General features: G+C 41.2%; 1 protein-coding gene across 1 annotated transcript in view; it reads left to right on the top strand.

Annotated features, from left to right (window-relative positions):
• STK32A (serine/threonine kinase 32A) overlaps positions 1 to 15,200 on the top strand; it is a 231,321-nt gene that overhangs the window by 202,725 nt on the left and 13,396 nt on the right. Inside the window, exon 12 of the mRNA XM_063447376.1 lies at positions 11,987 to 12,051. Coding sequence (XP_063303446.1) covers positions 11,987 to 12,051 — 65 coding nt within the window. The remainder of the gene's footprint in view (positions 1 to 11,986; positions 12,052 to 15,200) is intronic.

Genomic DNA, 15,200 nt, shown 5'->3' with positions numbered 1-15,200 from the left:
GCAAGGGTCAGCGAAATGAAAAAGTTTTAGTTCTGCTGCTAGTCATAGTGTCAGCATTTACTATGTGATCAACATGTAATGTATATAATGAGTGCCTGCATTAACACTGAATCAATACATATTGCTTGCATAGATCATCTATTATTATTTCTTAAAATAATTATTACCCTATAATCAACAGCTAGGTAACAGTGCCAGTAAGAACCATTGTTATATATTCCAGGAAATCCTATGCCTTTTAATTAGCAGTATAGACGCCACCGCGTGCTAATTTAAAGTAATTTTTACTGCTGTGTTCTCTAATTGTAGCATGTTTTCATTATACGGAAATTAGCACTGATTTGGAGAAGATGAGTACTGGAATTGTAGCATACACATCTGGTAGAGGGAGTGGTGATGGCAAATGATAATAATTAAAACTATATATTTGAATTCTTAATAAAGATGTAATTTGTTTTCATTTAAAAATTCTGAACCGCCATGTGGTAGACATAAACTGGAGTGGTTACTGCACTCTGCAGAGGGAAAACAATAAATGACCCTCTTTGTGACAGAGCTGATAGACTTTAAAAATAGTTGGCTCAACAGATAATTTCAATAGCCTCAGCTGTGAGGAGACATAAGCTGAACTTTTCATTAAACCAGGGCCGGACTGGCCCACCGGGATACCGGGAAATTCCCCGGTGAGCTGGTGCTCCTGGGGCCGGCAGTGCAGCACATTACTCTTTTCTTCCTCCTCTGACATCTTTGTTTGGGGCTGGAGCCTGGGGCAGAAAGTTTGCTGGATAGCTGCCAGAGGCCGGTAAGAAAAAAAGGGGACAGCTGGTTTGCAGCAGAGAGCAGTGAGAGCACCTGCATTTCTCTCTCACTCTCTCACAAAAGCAGCTTCCCTCCAGCTCTGCATGGACAGTCTGCAGATCCAGCCCCCGCACTAGAGCTCCGCCCCCAGCCTCTCCCTGGTGACCTTTCACACAGGAAGTGGAAGAAGAGCTTCATGGAAAATGCTCACACTGCACTCACAGTCCAGGTACAGTGAAGTTACAGGTACTTATATAGCCACTAAGATGCCCAGGATTGATAATGTGTGTCAGTGAGTGTGTATAGAGCTTGTAGTGATCTAGTGTGTGTCAGTGAGTTTGGTGTGTGTGTGTATATGTATAGAGCTTGTTGTGAGCTTCTGTGTGTGAATTAATCCCTATGGAAAACACTGGCATATGTATTCATTAAACTGAAAATTGACAGGAATTTACCATAGACTTTAAATTTAAAGAGACACTTGTGAGTTTCAGACAATGCACTGTTTAAATCAGGGCTGCCTAAAATTGAAATCCCCGGATGTTGAAGAACTACAACTTCCATGATGTATTTCATGCCTTTAGAATGAAAAGGCATCATGGGAGTTGTAGTTCTACAATGTCTGGGGTGCTACCTATTGGGCAGCCCTGGTTTAAATAATTAACCCCTTAAGGACCACACTTCTGGAATAAAAGGGAATCATGACATGTCACACATGTCATGTGTCCTTAAGGGGTTCAACTTTGTGGAGTATACACACTAAGCACCAGTTTATAATAAACCGTAAACTGAAATTCTAAATTGATGGAACAATTCAAATACCACAACTACTACAGCATGCCACCATGCAGATTGAGGACAGCACTGATACTCTCAGCTTATGACTCCAGTCCTAGTTTGTGCTAAGCAGTGAAATATGGCTTCTCCTGCTGTAGAATACCAGATGTAACAGTTGCGGGATGGGCGCCCAGTAAAACCTAGATAAATGTCAATCCATGCTAAAAAAGTTTGACACCTTAGTGATGAATGGCAGCAGGGTTCTCCTGGCACCATAACCACTACAGAGGTCTGTAGTGGTTAAAAAGCATTTGTTTATGATATTAGATGATGTAGACAAATTATCCAATTTAGCAATAGTCCCAGCGGGCTGTAGTGGTTAGGATGCTTGGAGTGTTCTTTTAAGACACTAATAGATGTAGAAAAACCTAAAAAGTTAATAATTCTTTTCTAATCACCTGTTGGACGGATGTTACCTTTGATATAAATATTAAGGGGCTTATTAAATAAAAAGTGACTTGTGCTGATGAATTGTCTTGCAATATTTAGGACAAATATCCAAGTTGTAAAAAAAATAAATCTTTTTTTAGTAGAATTGGAATTTTTTCCCCAACTTTGCTATTGTGGTCTTAACCCCTTAAGGACCAAACTTCTGGAATAAAGGGGAATCATGACATGTCACACATGTCATGTGTCCTTAAGGGGTTAAAGGTGGTTCTCAAATCACCAATAAACACCTTAGTGAATATTCCCTTTTTAATATTAGAATAAAAGATTCAGATGTAGTTCAAGATTTTCTGGGATAGTTATTGTCCTTAAATGTATTGTCACATTTTTTTTGTCTGTAGTGAGGTTGTGTGTCAGAGAGCTTGTAGTGAGCTTATGTGTGTGTGTGTGTGTGTGTGTGTAAGAGTGTCAGTGAGTCTGTAATGAGTTTGTGTGTGAGCCTGTGTGTGCTTTAGTGAGCATGTCTGTAGTGAGCTTGTGTGTGTCAGTGAGTTGGTAGTGAGCTCCTGTGTGTCAGTAAGCATGTCTGTAGTGAGCTTGTGTTTCAGTAAGTTTATAGTTAGCTTATGTGTGTGTCAGTGAGCTTGTAGTGAGCATGTACAGTGCTTGAGTGTGTCACTGAGCTCATAGTGAGCTTGTTTGTATCAGTGAGCTTGTCTGTATTATGCTTTTGTGTGTTTAGAGAGCTTGTCTATAGTGAGCTTGTGTGTGTCAGTGAGCATGTAGTGAGTTTGTAGTGAGCCAGTGTGTCAGTGAGCTTTTGTGTGTCAGTGAGTTTTTAGTGAGCTTATATGTGTGTGAGCCTGTGTGTGTCAGTGATCATGTCTGTAGTGAGCTTATGTGTGTGAGCCTGTGTGTGTGTCAGTGAGCTTGTAGTGAGCTTATGTGTGTGTGTGAGCCTCTGTGTGTGTCAGTGAGCTTGTAGTGAGCATGTCTGTAGTGAGCTTGTGTGTTTCAGTGCGTTTGTAGTGAGCTTATGTGTGTGTCAGTGAGGTTGTAGTGAGCTTATGTGTGTGTGCTGTGCTTGAGTTTGTGTCAGTGAGATTATAGGGACATTGTGAATGTCAGTGAGCATGTCTGTAGTGAGCTTGTGTGTGTCAGATGAGCTTGTCTGTATTTGTGTCAGTGAGCATGTATGTAGCGTGCTTGTCTGTAGTGAGCTTGTATGTGTGTCATTGAGCTTGTCTTTAGTGAGCTTGTGTGTATCAGTGATCTTGACTTGAGTTAGCTTGTGTGTGTCAGCGAGCTTGTCTGTAGTGAGGTTGTGTATGAGTAAGAGAACTTGTGTGTGTTGTTGAGCTTGTCTGTTGTGAGATTGTGTGTGTGTGTCAGCCTGGAGGGTGGGTATTACAGCACTGTAATACCCATGGATCATACGGAGTGAGGGGCTGCGGGTAATAAACAATATAACAGCCCCAAAGCACATCGAGATAAAAAACACAAACACTCTGTGGCCCGATGAATTATAAGGCTGGAATAATTTTTTTCCAGGGCTGCTTTCTGTTCCCAGTCCGGCCCTGCATTAAACTATGCCAGGGATGGGCAACCTTTGGCACCCCAGATGTTGTGGACTTCATCTCCCTTGATGCTTTGCTAGCATTATGGCTGTACGAGCATTATGGGAGATGTAGTTCACAACATCTGGAGAGCCTAAGGTTGCCTACCCCTGCCCTATGCAATGGGACAGACAATGAATATGTTCCGTATGCTAAATACGTTCCTGTATTTGAGTCAACAATGAAGATATGGTTATGTTTAGGGTTATTTACTAAAGTGAGAATTGTAAGGAATGCAAAGGGAATTTAAACTTAAATCCAAAATATCAAAACTTGAAAAATTTTCCAAGTCAGTAATACATCCAGTTTAGCTACTTTGGCCTTAATTCTGAAACTCACTTTACATTTACCTTGAATTCCCAAATTTCTTACTTAAATGGTGTGGGTGCAGTGTCCCAGTCCTCTTAACCCTGCAGTGGTAATTATAGCAATTATTAACAAACTGCAATAATTACTTTCCAGGGTTAACTCCACCTCTAGTGACTGTCTACCAGACAGTGCTAGAGGGACTTCCGGGTTGTTAGGCGACTTTTAGTTGTCTGAATCTGAACGTCCTCACGCCATGAATAAGAACTTCCATTGTCACCCAAAACCTCATAGTAAAGCATTATGCTTTATGCTACAGGGATGTCCTAATCCGCTTGCGATGGAGCTTGACCTAATGCCAAGGGACATCGGCACTGGATTCACGTAAGTTAGAGGTTTCTGCTCTGCGGGGGTGTTGCACGAGTGAGGCGGGCACTTCAGGGAGCTATAGTGCTAGGAATACAAGTTTGTATTCCTACCCTATAGTCTCCCTTTAAGTAAATAACCTACATGTGTTCTCCTGACTAGAAAAATGCAGTACTCATCTTTTTATTTTTGTTAGCCTGGACAAGTCAGCACAGAAACATGGTTATTTAGTACAGTGAGATTTCAGAGTGAATTTCAAATATTAGTCCTCAATAGTTGAAATGTGTTCCAGTTCTGCTTTATTGAAGTTTAATTGGAAATTCACTTTAAAATCACTTTGAATCATCACTTTAATAAGTAATCCCTAAATACTTTAATTTCCATTTAGTTTCAGTTGGCAAACACACCACTACTTAGATGGGGTATGGAGTAAACACAGAAAACATCCTAAAAATGCACAAATTTAGAAATAAATTGGCTTCTCTGTCTGTCTTTCTGACTATCATGACGTCAAATAACAGGGGTCCCTAAATCTGTCTACCACTAGCACATACATGTAAGAAAAATTAGGGAACCTTACAAACTTTTAGATTAATCTACAGATGCAAGAAAAAGTATGTGAACCCTTTGGAATGATATGGATTTCTGCACAAATTGGTCATAAAATGTGATCTGATCATCATCTAAGTCACAACAATAGACAATCAGTCTGCTTAAACTAATAACACACAAAGAATGAAATGTTGCCATGTTTTTATTGAACACACCATGTAAACATTCAAAGTGCAGGTTGAAAAAATATGTGAACCCCTAGACTAATGACATCTCCAAGAGCTAATTGGAGTGAGATGTCAGCCAACTGGAGTCCAATCAATGAGATGAGATTGGAGGTGTTGGTTACAGCTGCCCTGCCATATAAAAAACACACACCAGTTCTGGGTTTGCTTTTCACAAGAAGCATTGCCTGGTGTGAATGATGCCTCGCACAAAAGAGCTCTCAGAAGACCTACGATTAAGAATTGTTGACTTGCATAAAGCTGGAAAGGGTTATAAAAGTATCTCCAAAAGCCTTGCTGTTAATCAGTCCATGGTAAGACAAATTGTCTATAAATGTAGAAAGTTCAGCACTGCTGCTACTCTCCCTAGGAGTGGTCGTCCTGTAAAGATGACTGCAAGAGCACAGTGACTTCTCAATGCGGTGAAGAAGAATCCTAGAGTGTCAGCTAAAGACTTACAAAAGTCACTGGCAAATGCTAACATCCCTGTTAGCGAATCTACAATACGTAAAACACTAAACAAGAATGGATTTCATGGGAGGATACCACAGAGGAAGCCACTGCTGTCCAAACAAAACATTGCTGCACGTTTACAGTTTGCACAAGAGCACCTGGATGTTTCACAGCAGTATTTGCTAAATATTCTGTGGACAGATGAAACCAAAGTTGATTTGTTTGGAAGAAACACACAACACTATGTGTGGCGAAAAAGAGGCACAGCACACCAACATCAAAACCTCATCCCAACTGTGAAGTATGGTGGTGGGGGCATCATGGTTTGGGGCTGCTGTGCTGCGTCAGGGCCTGGACGGATTGCTATCATCGAAAGAAAAATGAATTCCCAAGTTTATCAAGACATTTTGCAGGAGAACTTAAGGCCATCTGTCTTCCAGCTGAAGCTCAACAGAAGATGGGTGTTGCAACAGGACAATGACCCAAAGCATAGAAGTAAATCAACAACAGAATGGCTTAAACAGAAGAAAACACGCCTTCTGAAGTGGCCCAGTCAGAGTCCTGACCTCAACCCGATTGAGATGCTGTGGCATGACCTCAAGAAAGCGATTCACACCAGACATCCCAAAAATATTGCTGAACTGAAACAGTTCTGTAAAGTGGAATGGTCAAGAATTACTCCTGACCGTTGTGCACGTCTGATCTGCAACTACAGGAAACATTTGGTTGAAGTTATTGCTGCCAAAGGAGGTTCAACCAGTTATTAAATCCAAGGGTTCACATACTTTTTCCACCTGCACTGTGAATGTTTGCATGGTGTGTTCAATAGAAACATGGCAACATTTCATTCTTTGTGTGTTATTAGTTTAAGCAGACTGTGATTGTCTATTGTTGTGACTTAGATGATGATCAGATTAAATTTTATGACCAATTTGTGCAGAAATACATATCATGCCAAAGGGTTCACATACTTTTTCTTGCAACTGTATTTATTGCCTAGTATATTAATTTACTAATCAGTACATATCACTATTTATGGTGTTTTCACGTATGCTTAGATATGTGCAAAGTATTATTTACTAAATCCCTCATAGAATTGACTCATTACAAAAAGTTGTCATTCTTAAAGTGACAATATAAGCACCAACACAACATTAGCTTAATGGAGTAGTTTTGGTGTGTAGATCAAGTCCCTGCAGTCTAAATTCCCAATCATCTAAAAATTAGGATGTAAAGCAGTAGTTTATGCTGCCCTAGTCACTCCTCCATGCATGTAACTTGCATAGCCTTGCAGAACTCTTTCTGTAAATTGAGATCTAATGTTTATACTTCCTTTATTTCACAGTCTGTTTAATTTATAATTTCTTATCCCCTGCACTGTTAATAAACTTGTAGTCCTGAAGGTTTAATATGTGTTTAACTATTCCTGTATTTAATAGATATGTGTTTTGGAGGTGTGAAAAATAAAATTAAATGTAAAAATCCACACCTCTTTATTCTGCAACTGTGTGCCTACATTTTAACTCCCTGATGGTCATTGTTTTAAGGTCGGTCTTTATCACTTGGTAGTCAGCATAGAAAAAGTATAAAGAAAAATAATATTCCAGTTCCTTCTCTTCATTTGCAATGTTTGCCCTGATGTTGCCATGTCAGAACTGGTTCATGATGTCCTATGCAGAATCTTGACTCTAAGTTTAAAGGGAAACTCCAGTGCCAGAAAAACGATCCGTTTTTCTGGCACTGGAGGGTCCCTCTCCCTCCCACCCACCAATCCCCGGTTACTGAAGGGGTGAAAACCCCTTCAGTCACTTACCAGGGGCAGCGACAGGTCCCACGTCGCTGCTTCCTCCTCCCCCGCCGCTCCTCCTTCTGGTTACGTCGGCCGGTGGGCGAGACTGATCTCGCCCGCCGGCCGAGGAGACCTAATGCGCATGCGCGGCAATGCCGCGCATGCGCATTAGCGCACCCCATAGGAAAGCATTGAAAATGAATTTCAATGCTTCCCTATGGGGAATAGAGCGACGCTGGAGGTCCTCACACAGCGTGAGGACGTCCAGCGACGCTCTAGCACAGAAAACCTGTGCTATGAAGCAGGAAGTGTCCTCTAGTGGCTGTCTAATAGACAGCCACTAGGGGAGGACTTAACCCTGCAAGGTAAATATTGCAGTTTTAAAAAAACTGCAATAATTACACTTGCATGGTTAAGGGTAGTGGGAGTTGGCACCCAGACCACTCCAATGAGCTGAAGTGGTCTGGGTGCCTGGAGTGTCCCTTTAAAAAAAACTAGAGCATCTCATGAAAAAATGTTAACATAAGTTACAGGAGATTTTCAATGATTTATGTATGGTATAGATTTCAGAGTTGCAGTTAACCTGTAAGGGCCTGACACTCTATGACAGGCACACACACACACTTGCTGATTTGGCACACACTAAAAAAAACACACTCACTGACAGGCACACGCACACACAGAAAGACACACTGTTACAGGCATACTGACTCAGACAGACAGACATACTGACACACACACACACACTAACACACTGGCACACACACAGAGACATACTTGCACACACAGACATACTGACACACACACAGACAGACATACTGGCACACACACACAGACAGACATACTGGCTGACACACACATAGAGACATAGTTGCACACACACAGACAGACATACTGGCACACACACAGACAGACATACTGGCACACACACAGACAGACATACTGGCACACACACAGACAGACATACTGGCGCACACACAGACAGACATACTGGCGCACACACAGACAGACATACTGGCGCACACACAGACTGACATACTGGTGCACACACACACAGACATACTGACGCACACACACACACACACACACACACACACACTCATACACCCAAACTTTACACTTTTAAAACCAGTAGACAGGGGCTGAGTAAGGGGACAGGGCTGTATTGGGGGAACAGGGACTGAAGTGGACGGTGTAAACTGTAATTGGAGGTTTAGGAAATGTAGGGGGGGGTTAGGGGCTGAAGTTGGTTGATGGCTACAATTTGGGAAAGGGGCTGTGGTGTGGGTGATATGGGTTGCAATTGGGGGAGAGGAGCTGTAGTGGGGATGTTATGGGGCTGTGGTGTGGGGCAGGAGCTGAGGGGGGGAAGGAGCAGAAAAAGGGTTGGACAGGGGCTGAGAGGGGGGATAGGGGCTGAGGAAGGGGGATAGGGGTTGAGGGAAGGGGGATAGGGGTTGAGGCAAGGGGGATAGGGGTTGAGGCAAGGGGGATAGGGGTTGAGGGAAAGGGATAGAGGTTGAGGGAAGAGGATAGGGCCTGAGGTAGGGGACAGGGGCTGACTAAGGGGACAGGGGCTGACTAAGGGGACAGGGCTGAGGAGGGGGGACAGGGGCTGACTAAGGGGACAGGGCTGAGGAGGGGGACAGGGCCGACTAAGGGGACAGGTGCTGACCAAGGGGACAGGGCTGAGGAGGGGAATAAAAAAAAACTAAAGTGTATTCCTCCCCCCCCCCCCCCCAGTCTTACCTTAGGTCAGGGAGGGGTGGGCAGCAGCCAACAGGAGCAGGAGCAGCAGCCTGCAGTCAGTGAAGTCGGCCCCTCCTGATGATGTCAGGAGGAAGGGGTGTGACTTCCTCTGCTCTTCTCCCAGACTCCCAAGCGGTCATCAGGAGTGGCCGTCCGACTCCACTGGCTGCAGGGAGAGTGAGGTAAGTTGAAAAATCTGACTCCTCAGCCAGAGGCAGGGGATTCTGATTTTTCCTTTTTTTGCTGGATGCGGGCGGCCCTGGGTTTAGGGTGGCCTGGGGGACAATTGCCTCCCTGTCCCCCTTCCCAGCCCGCCCCTGCTGGCTTCGTGCATTCATCCAAAGAATTCATTGGCCTAGTTTTCCAATGATATTTATTTCAAAACAGATTCATATGTACAAAATAATTAAAAACAAAATGCAGCAGTGTGTAAAAAAAATCCAGCAATGGGTAAACATATACACTACCGCTATATGGATCAGTCTTTTAAAAGCAAACGCGTTTCGACTTGTACCAAGTTTTCCTCAGTGCTGAAATAGGTCCTTACATCCCACTGATCCAAATATATATGATCTTCTGATTTAAATATTCCGCTCACCCGTTGACAAGGCGTCTCACTTCCTCCTCAGAACTCCGGGTGCTTCCCCATCTTAATCACATGAATACACCTATTCCGTCCGGTGCATTTATAATGTTACTTCCAGTCTGGCTTGTGCAGTTCCCTTTTCGGACTGGAAGTTGCGTGGCATCCGTTTTGGACTTGGGCCAAATGCCCTTACAGTGTAAAACATAGGACTTGCTGCGGTTATAAAACCCCAAACCTTAATTGAACACATATATTATAAGGCAAACAAAGAATCTCCACATATCATATTGAAAAAGAAAAGAACAGGCAAGATAAAAATCTTATTCGCCTTACCTAAAACAAGGAATCACAAAACATAAATGTTATAGTTAGTATAGCAATTAAAAACAGATAAACTACAGTGAATTATTCACTAAATAGTGTATGGGTCAAAAATCAATAGTGCAAATGTTACAACTGGAGGTAATATTGACAGAGTATTTACCAGGTAAGAACAAAATCTGTGCAGCCCTAGTTAACTCAGCAAGATGATAAAGCTCAAATTCAGTATAAATATCAATATAAAGAAACATACCTTAAAGCTATAGAATAAAGAAAACCTAAAAAAAGATTCCTATAATATTATAAAAAGATAAAAAAAGTTTTTTACAATAAGAACTAAAAATTTTTTTTAAATGTTTTTATAAAAAAAATGGGCCAGTTCAAAATCGATATTCAATGTATCAAGCTCGAATATCCATTTGCTTTCCACATTGCTGAGTTTTTTAACATTGTCCTTCCCACGCCAATTGTGTCTTTTTTTTTGTAAATTGCCATAAAACTAAGAAGGGAGGAGTTGCCATTATGCGATTGGAAAAAATGGGCTGATACGCTGTGCTTCTTATACCTCTTCTGGATATTCCCCATGTGTTCCAGTATGCAAGTATTTAGATTCCGCATTGTCATACCCACATACTGTAACCCACAGGGGCACCAGAGAGGGTATATTAAATTTTTAGAATGGCAAGTTAATACGTCGTTTATTAAAAACCTTTTTTTGTGACACATTAGATTTAAAATCTATTTGCATAGTTTTATTCAATTTGTTGTTTTGTTTTTTTACAAGCTGTGCACATTTTACACGGATATAAACCCTGTGATAAATTAAACATATTACCTATCGGTGGATCTTTAAGAAAACTTTTAACTAATTTTGTTTTCATATTTTTGGCTCCTCTGTACATATTTGGTTTATCACCCAAAATCTCTTTCAAGTATTTATTTGTTTTTATAAATGTCAATATTTATTACTAATATATTTTATTTGTTTGACATCTTCACTATAATCTAGAATAATGGGGATACCCTTCTTTACACTTCCTAAACCTTGGTTCTCTAGAGCATCTTTTTTATAAACCAAAAGGCTATTCCTATTAAGCGCCTGTACTTCCAATTTATGTTCTTCAAGAGTGCCGACGTCATAATTTTTATATTTAAAAAAAGTTGTCAAAACATCAGCTTGGGCTTCAAATTGCTGCAGATCACTGCAGTTCCGTCGCATTCTAATATATTGACCTTTTGGGCATTAAAAGAAAAATACAGACACAATATAGGGAAGACGATGATGAGACAGTGACCAGTGCCCCAAACATGGTCTCTCCCTCTGAGACAGAGAAATGTTGGCTGTGTGTCGTATACATTAATAAACGTACTTGTGTTAACATAACATAAAGTTAATCGGGCTCTGTAGTTAAATTTCATAAAAAGACTCTGTAATGGTAATGCATTTTTGGCAAGTGTTTAAAAAGTCTAATGCCAGCTTTCGACATGTACACTTTGATGGATGAAACCTTCAGATGGATGAGAAAATTTAGCATCCTGATGATAGATATAGCAGGCACTTAACGTAAGTGGTTTTTAATCTTATACGGTAACTAAAACATTAATTAAATTATAAGTGTTCAATATGAACAAATCAATTGGCATTCACATTGTCAAGTGTGCCAGCTTAACTTTTTGGGGAGACATACTTGCAGAATTGAAAAACAAAACAATCTATGCATTATGCAAGATTAATTTTATAGACGTGCAGAATGTGTGGCACACATCTTCTAATTCTACAATTATCTAATTCCGCAATTCTCCAATTATAGCAATTAGCTATACTCTGAAAACCATAACTACTACAGCCAGCTGTAGTGTTTATGTTGGTAGGACTGCCCTGGTGCCGTACCGTGGTAAGTAGTCAAACAGGTTTTCTTATGGGTTGACACTTACCTTACTAAAATATTTTCTCTTCTTTTTTTGCATCTGCGTCTTTCTTCCCCCAACATGCTGGTTATTGAAGAATGGCAACTTGCAGAAACATCTGGAATCAGTGGAGAGGGATTTCATTGTTTTCAATAGAGAGAGGTAAGTATGATGAGGTTATGTTTTCTGCATTTTAAACATATTGTAGAGTCATGCAGTTCTTTGCTTTACAGCATAACCAAGAAATACAATGGATGGCAGTTCTATTCAAAATTTATATATTAAAATACAGATTTCAGATTATTTTTATTAACACATTTTTCAGAAAAAAACATAAACCAATTTCAAAACAAGATTATAACAATTCAAACAATGATAATGAGGGGAAGGGATATACATCTTTGCATATCAAAATGCAAATGTCATATGTTTACATAAGTAAAATATGATACAGAGTATAACTATTTATAAGTAAAAATTAGTACAACAGTTACCTTACGTGTAATCACTAAGGTGTGTGGAATTAATCATATGTGATATTTCTTCTTTACTTTTCCCAGTTGTTCCACAGAAATCTTAATAAAGCAGAGTGATTGGAAGGTTGCCTCAACGTCACTTTTTGCTGTTTAATACTTACAGTAGAACTTCCTTTATAAATGGAGCAGACTGTGATTTCTAATAGCAGGGTATAACTGATGTTGTTGCAACAAGAATGTCACTTATCAAAATTCTATCTATTTTGCTAGTTGTGTTGGGGATTTTCTTAAACAGTTTTAAATATGGTGGAAATTTAAATATAGACAGATCAATTATTTTTGATTAGATACGTAATTTCCTCCCAAAAGTCCAGAAACTTCACAAAGTGCCACCATAGAAAGTTCTTATACAGTGTAAAATCTTAGGGACAGTAGTCATTTTGATCAATGTTCTCCTTCGTACCCAATATATTTTAAGTCCTGCCCATCTTTCCATTTCAGCCTTAAGTTCAGGCCATAGTTTGGCCAAGTTAAAACAAAATGCATCTTTGACAGGTTCTTGGTCAAATTAATTCCCAGGAATGACATATAATAATTTCTCCTGTCAAACTGGTATCCCACCTTCAATTCAGCCAGCACGGGCTTTTTAATACATGTACAGTTGCAAGAAAAAGTATGTGAACCCTTTGGAATGATATGGATTTCTGCACAAATTGGTCATAAAATGTGATCTGATCATCATCTAAGTCACAACAATAGACAATCAAAGTCTGCTTAAACTAATAACACACAACACATGAAATGTTGCGATGTTTTTATTGAACACACCGTGTAAACATTCACAGTGCAGGTGGAAAAAGTATGTGAACCCCTAGACTAATGACATCTCCAAGAGCTAATTGGAGTGAGATGTCAGCCAACTGGAGTCCAATCAATGAGATGAGATTGGAGGTGTTGGTTACAGCTGCCCTGCCCTATAAAAACACACACCAGTTCTGGGTTTGCTTTTCACAAGAAGCATTGCCTGATGTGAATGATGCCTTGCACAAAAGAGCTCTCAGAAGACCTACGATTAAGAATTGTTGACTTGCATAAAGCTGGAAAGGGTTATAAAAGTATCTCCAAAAGCCTTGCTGTTCATCAGTCCACGGTAAGACAAATTGTCTATAAATGGAGAAAGTTCAGCACTGCTGCTACTCTCCTTAGGAGTGGCCGTCCTGTAAAGATGACTGCAAGAGCACAGCGCAGACTTCTCAATGGGGTGAAGAAGAATCCTAGAGTGTCAGCTAAAGACTTACAAAAGTCACTGGCAAATGCTCACATCCCTGTTAGCGAATCTACAATACGTAAAACACTAAACAAGAATGGATTTCATGGGAGGATACCACAGAGGAAGCCACTGCTGTCCAAACAAAACATTGCTGCACGTTTACAGTTTGCACAAGAGCACCTGGATGTTCCACAGCAGTACTGGCAAAATATTCTGTGGACAGATGAAATCAAAGTTGAGTTGTTTGGAAGAAACACACAACACTATGTGTGGTGAAAAAGAAGCACAGCACACCAACATCAAAACCTCATCCCAACTATGAAGTAAGGTGGTGGGGGCATCATGGTTTGGCGCTGCTTTGCTGCGTCAGGGCCTGGACGGATTGCTATCATCGAAAGAAAAATGAATTCCCAAGTTTATCAAGACATTTTGCAGGAGAACTTAAGGCCATCTGTCTACCAGCTGAAGCTCAACAGAAGATGGGTGTTGCAACAGGACAATGACCCAAAGCATAGAAGTAAATCAACAACAGAATGGCTTAAACAGAAGAAAATACGCCTTCTGAAGTGGCCCAGTCAGAGTCCTGACCTCAACCCGATTGAGATGCTGTGGCATGACCTCAAGAAAGCAATTCACACCAGACATCCCAAGAATATTGCTGAACTGAAACAGTTCTGTAAAGAGGAATGGTCAAGAATTGTCACGATTCGGGGAACCCAACACGCTAACACACACACAGACACACACACAGAAAGTGTGCAGTACCGGACCTTAGAGTGGCCGGGCTAAGCACACACAGAATAGTCAGGAGACAAGCCGAGTAAGGGGAACCAGAAAACAGAATAACGAGAAACAAGCCGAGGTCAAAGGGTAGGAGAAAGTCACAAAGTCTGTATAACAAGTCAGGGAGTACGTAACCAGAAAGCACACGTTCAGTATCAATACTCTAAAGCAAAGACCACAACAGGGCACTGAGAGACAGGAAAGGTAAGTATGAATATCCTTGCCTTAATTCTGATTGGATAACTTCCAATCAGAATTAACAAACACACGTGGGGGGTATCTGTACCCCCCCACTGTGATTGTTGCACTGTCGCTTTAACGCCGGGTCACGTGAGTGACCCCGGCGTACTGATATGGGTGCCGGCTCCCAGCGTGCAGCGTTACACATGCTGCCGCTGGGGGGAGGAGGAGGAGAGGACGCGAGCGGCGTGTCAAGAGGAGAGGACGCCGCTCGCCGACCGGTAAGAGGAGGGGGGACCGCGGGCGCGACGGACCGAGGGTGAGTGCTGCAAGAGGATTGCAGCCTCCCCTCACCGCTTCCCGCGGAGCCCTGTCAGAATTACTTCTGACCGTTGTGCACGTCTGATCTGCAACTACAGGAAACATTTGGTTGAAGTTATTGCTGCCAAAGGAGGTTCAACCAGTTATTAAATCCAAGGGTTTACATACTTTTTCCACCTGCACAGTGAATGTTTACATGGTGTGTTCAATAAAAACATGGCAACATTTCATTCTTTGTGTGTTATTAGTTTAACCCCTTAACACCGCAGCCAAATGTACAA

The sequence above is a fragment of the Pelobates fuscus genome, chromosome 3 (assembly GCF_036172605.1).
Source record: "Pelobates fuscus isolate aPelFus1 chromosome 3, aPelFus1.pri, whole genome shotgun sequence".
In the NCBI taxonomy this organism is placed as follows: Eukaryota; Metazoa; Chordata; class Amphibia; order Anura; family Pelobatidae; genus Pelobates; species Pelobates fuscus.
This window is presented reverse-complemented; position numbering and strand designations above follow the sequence as displayed.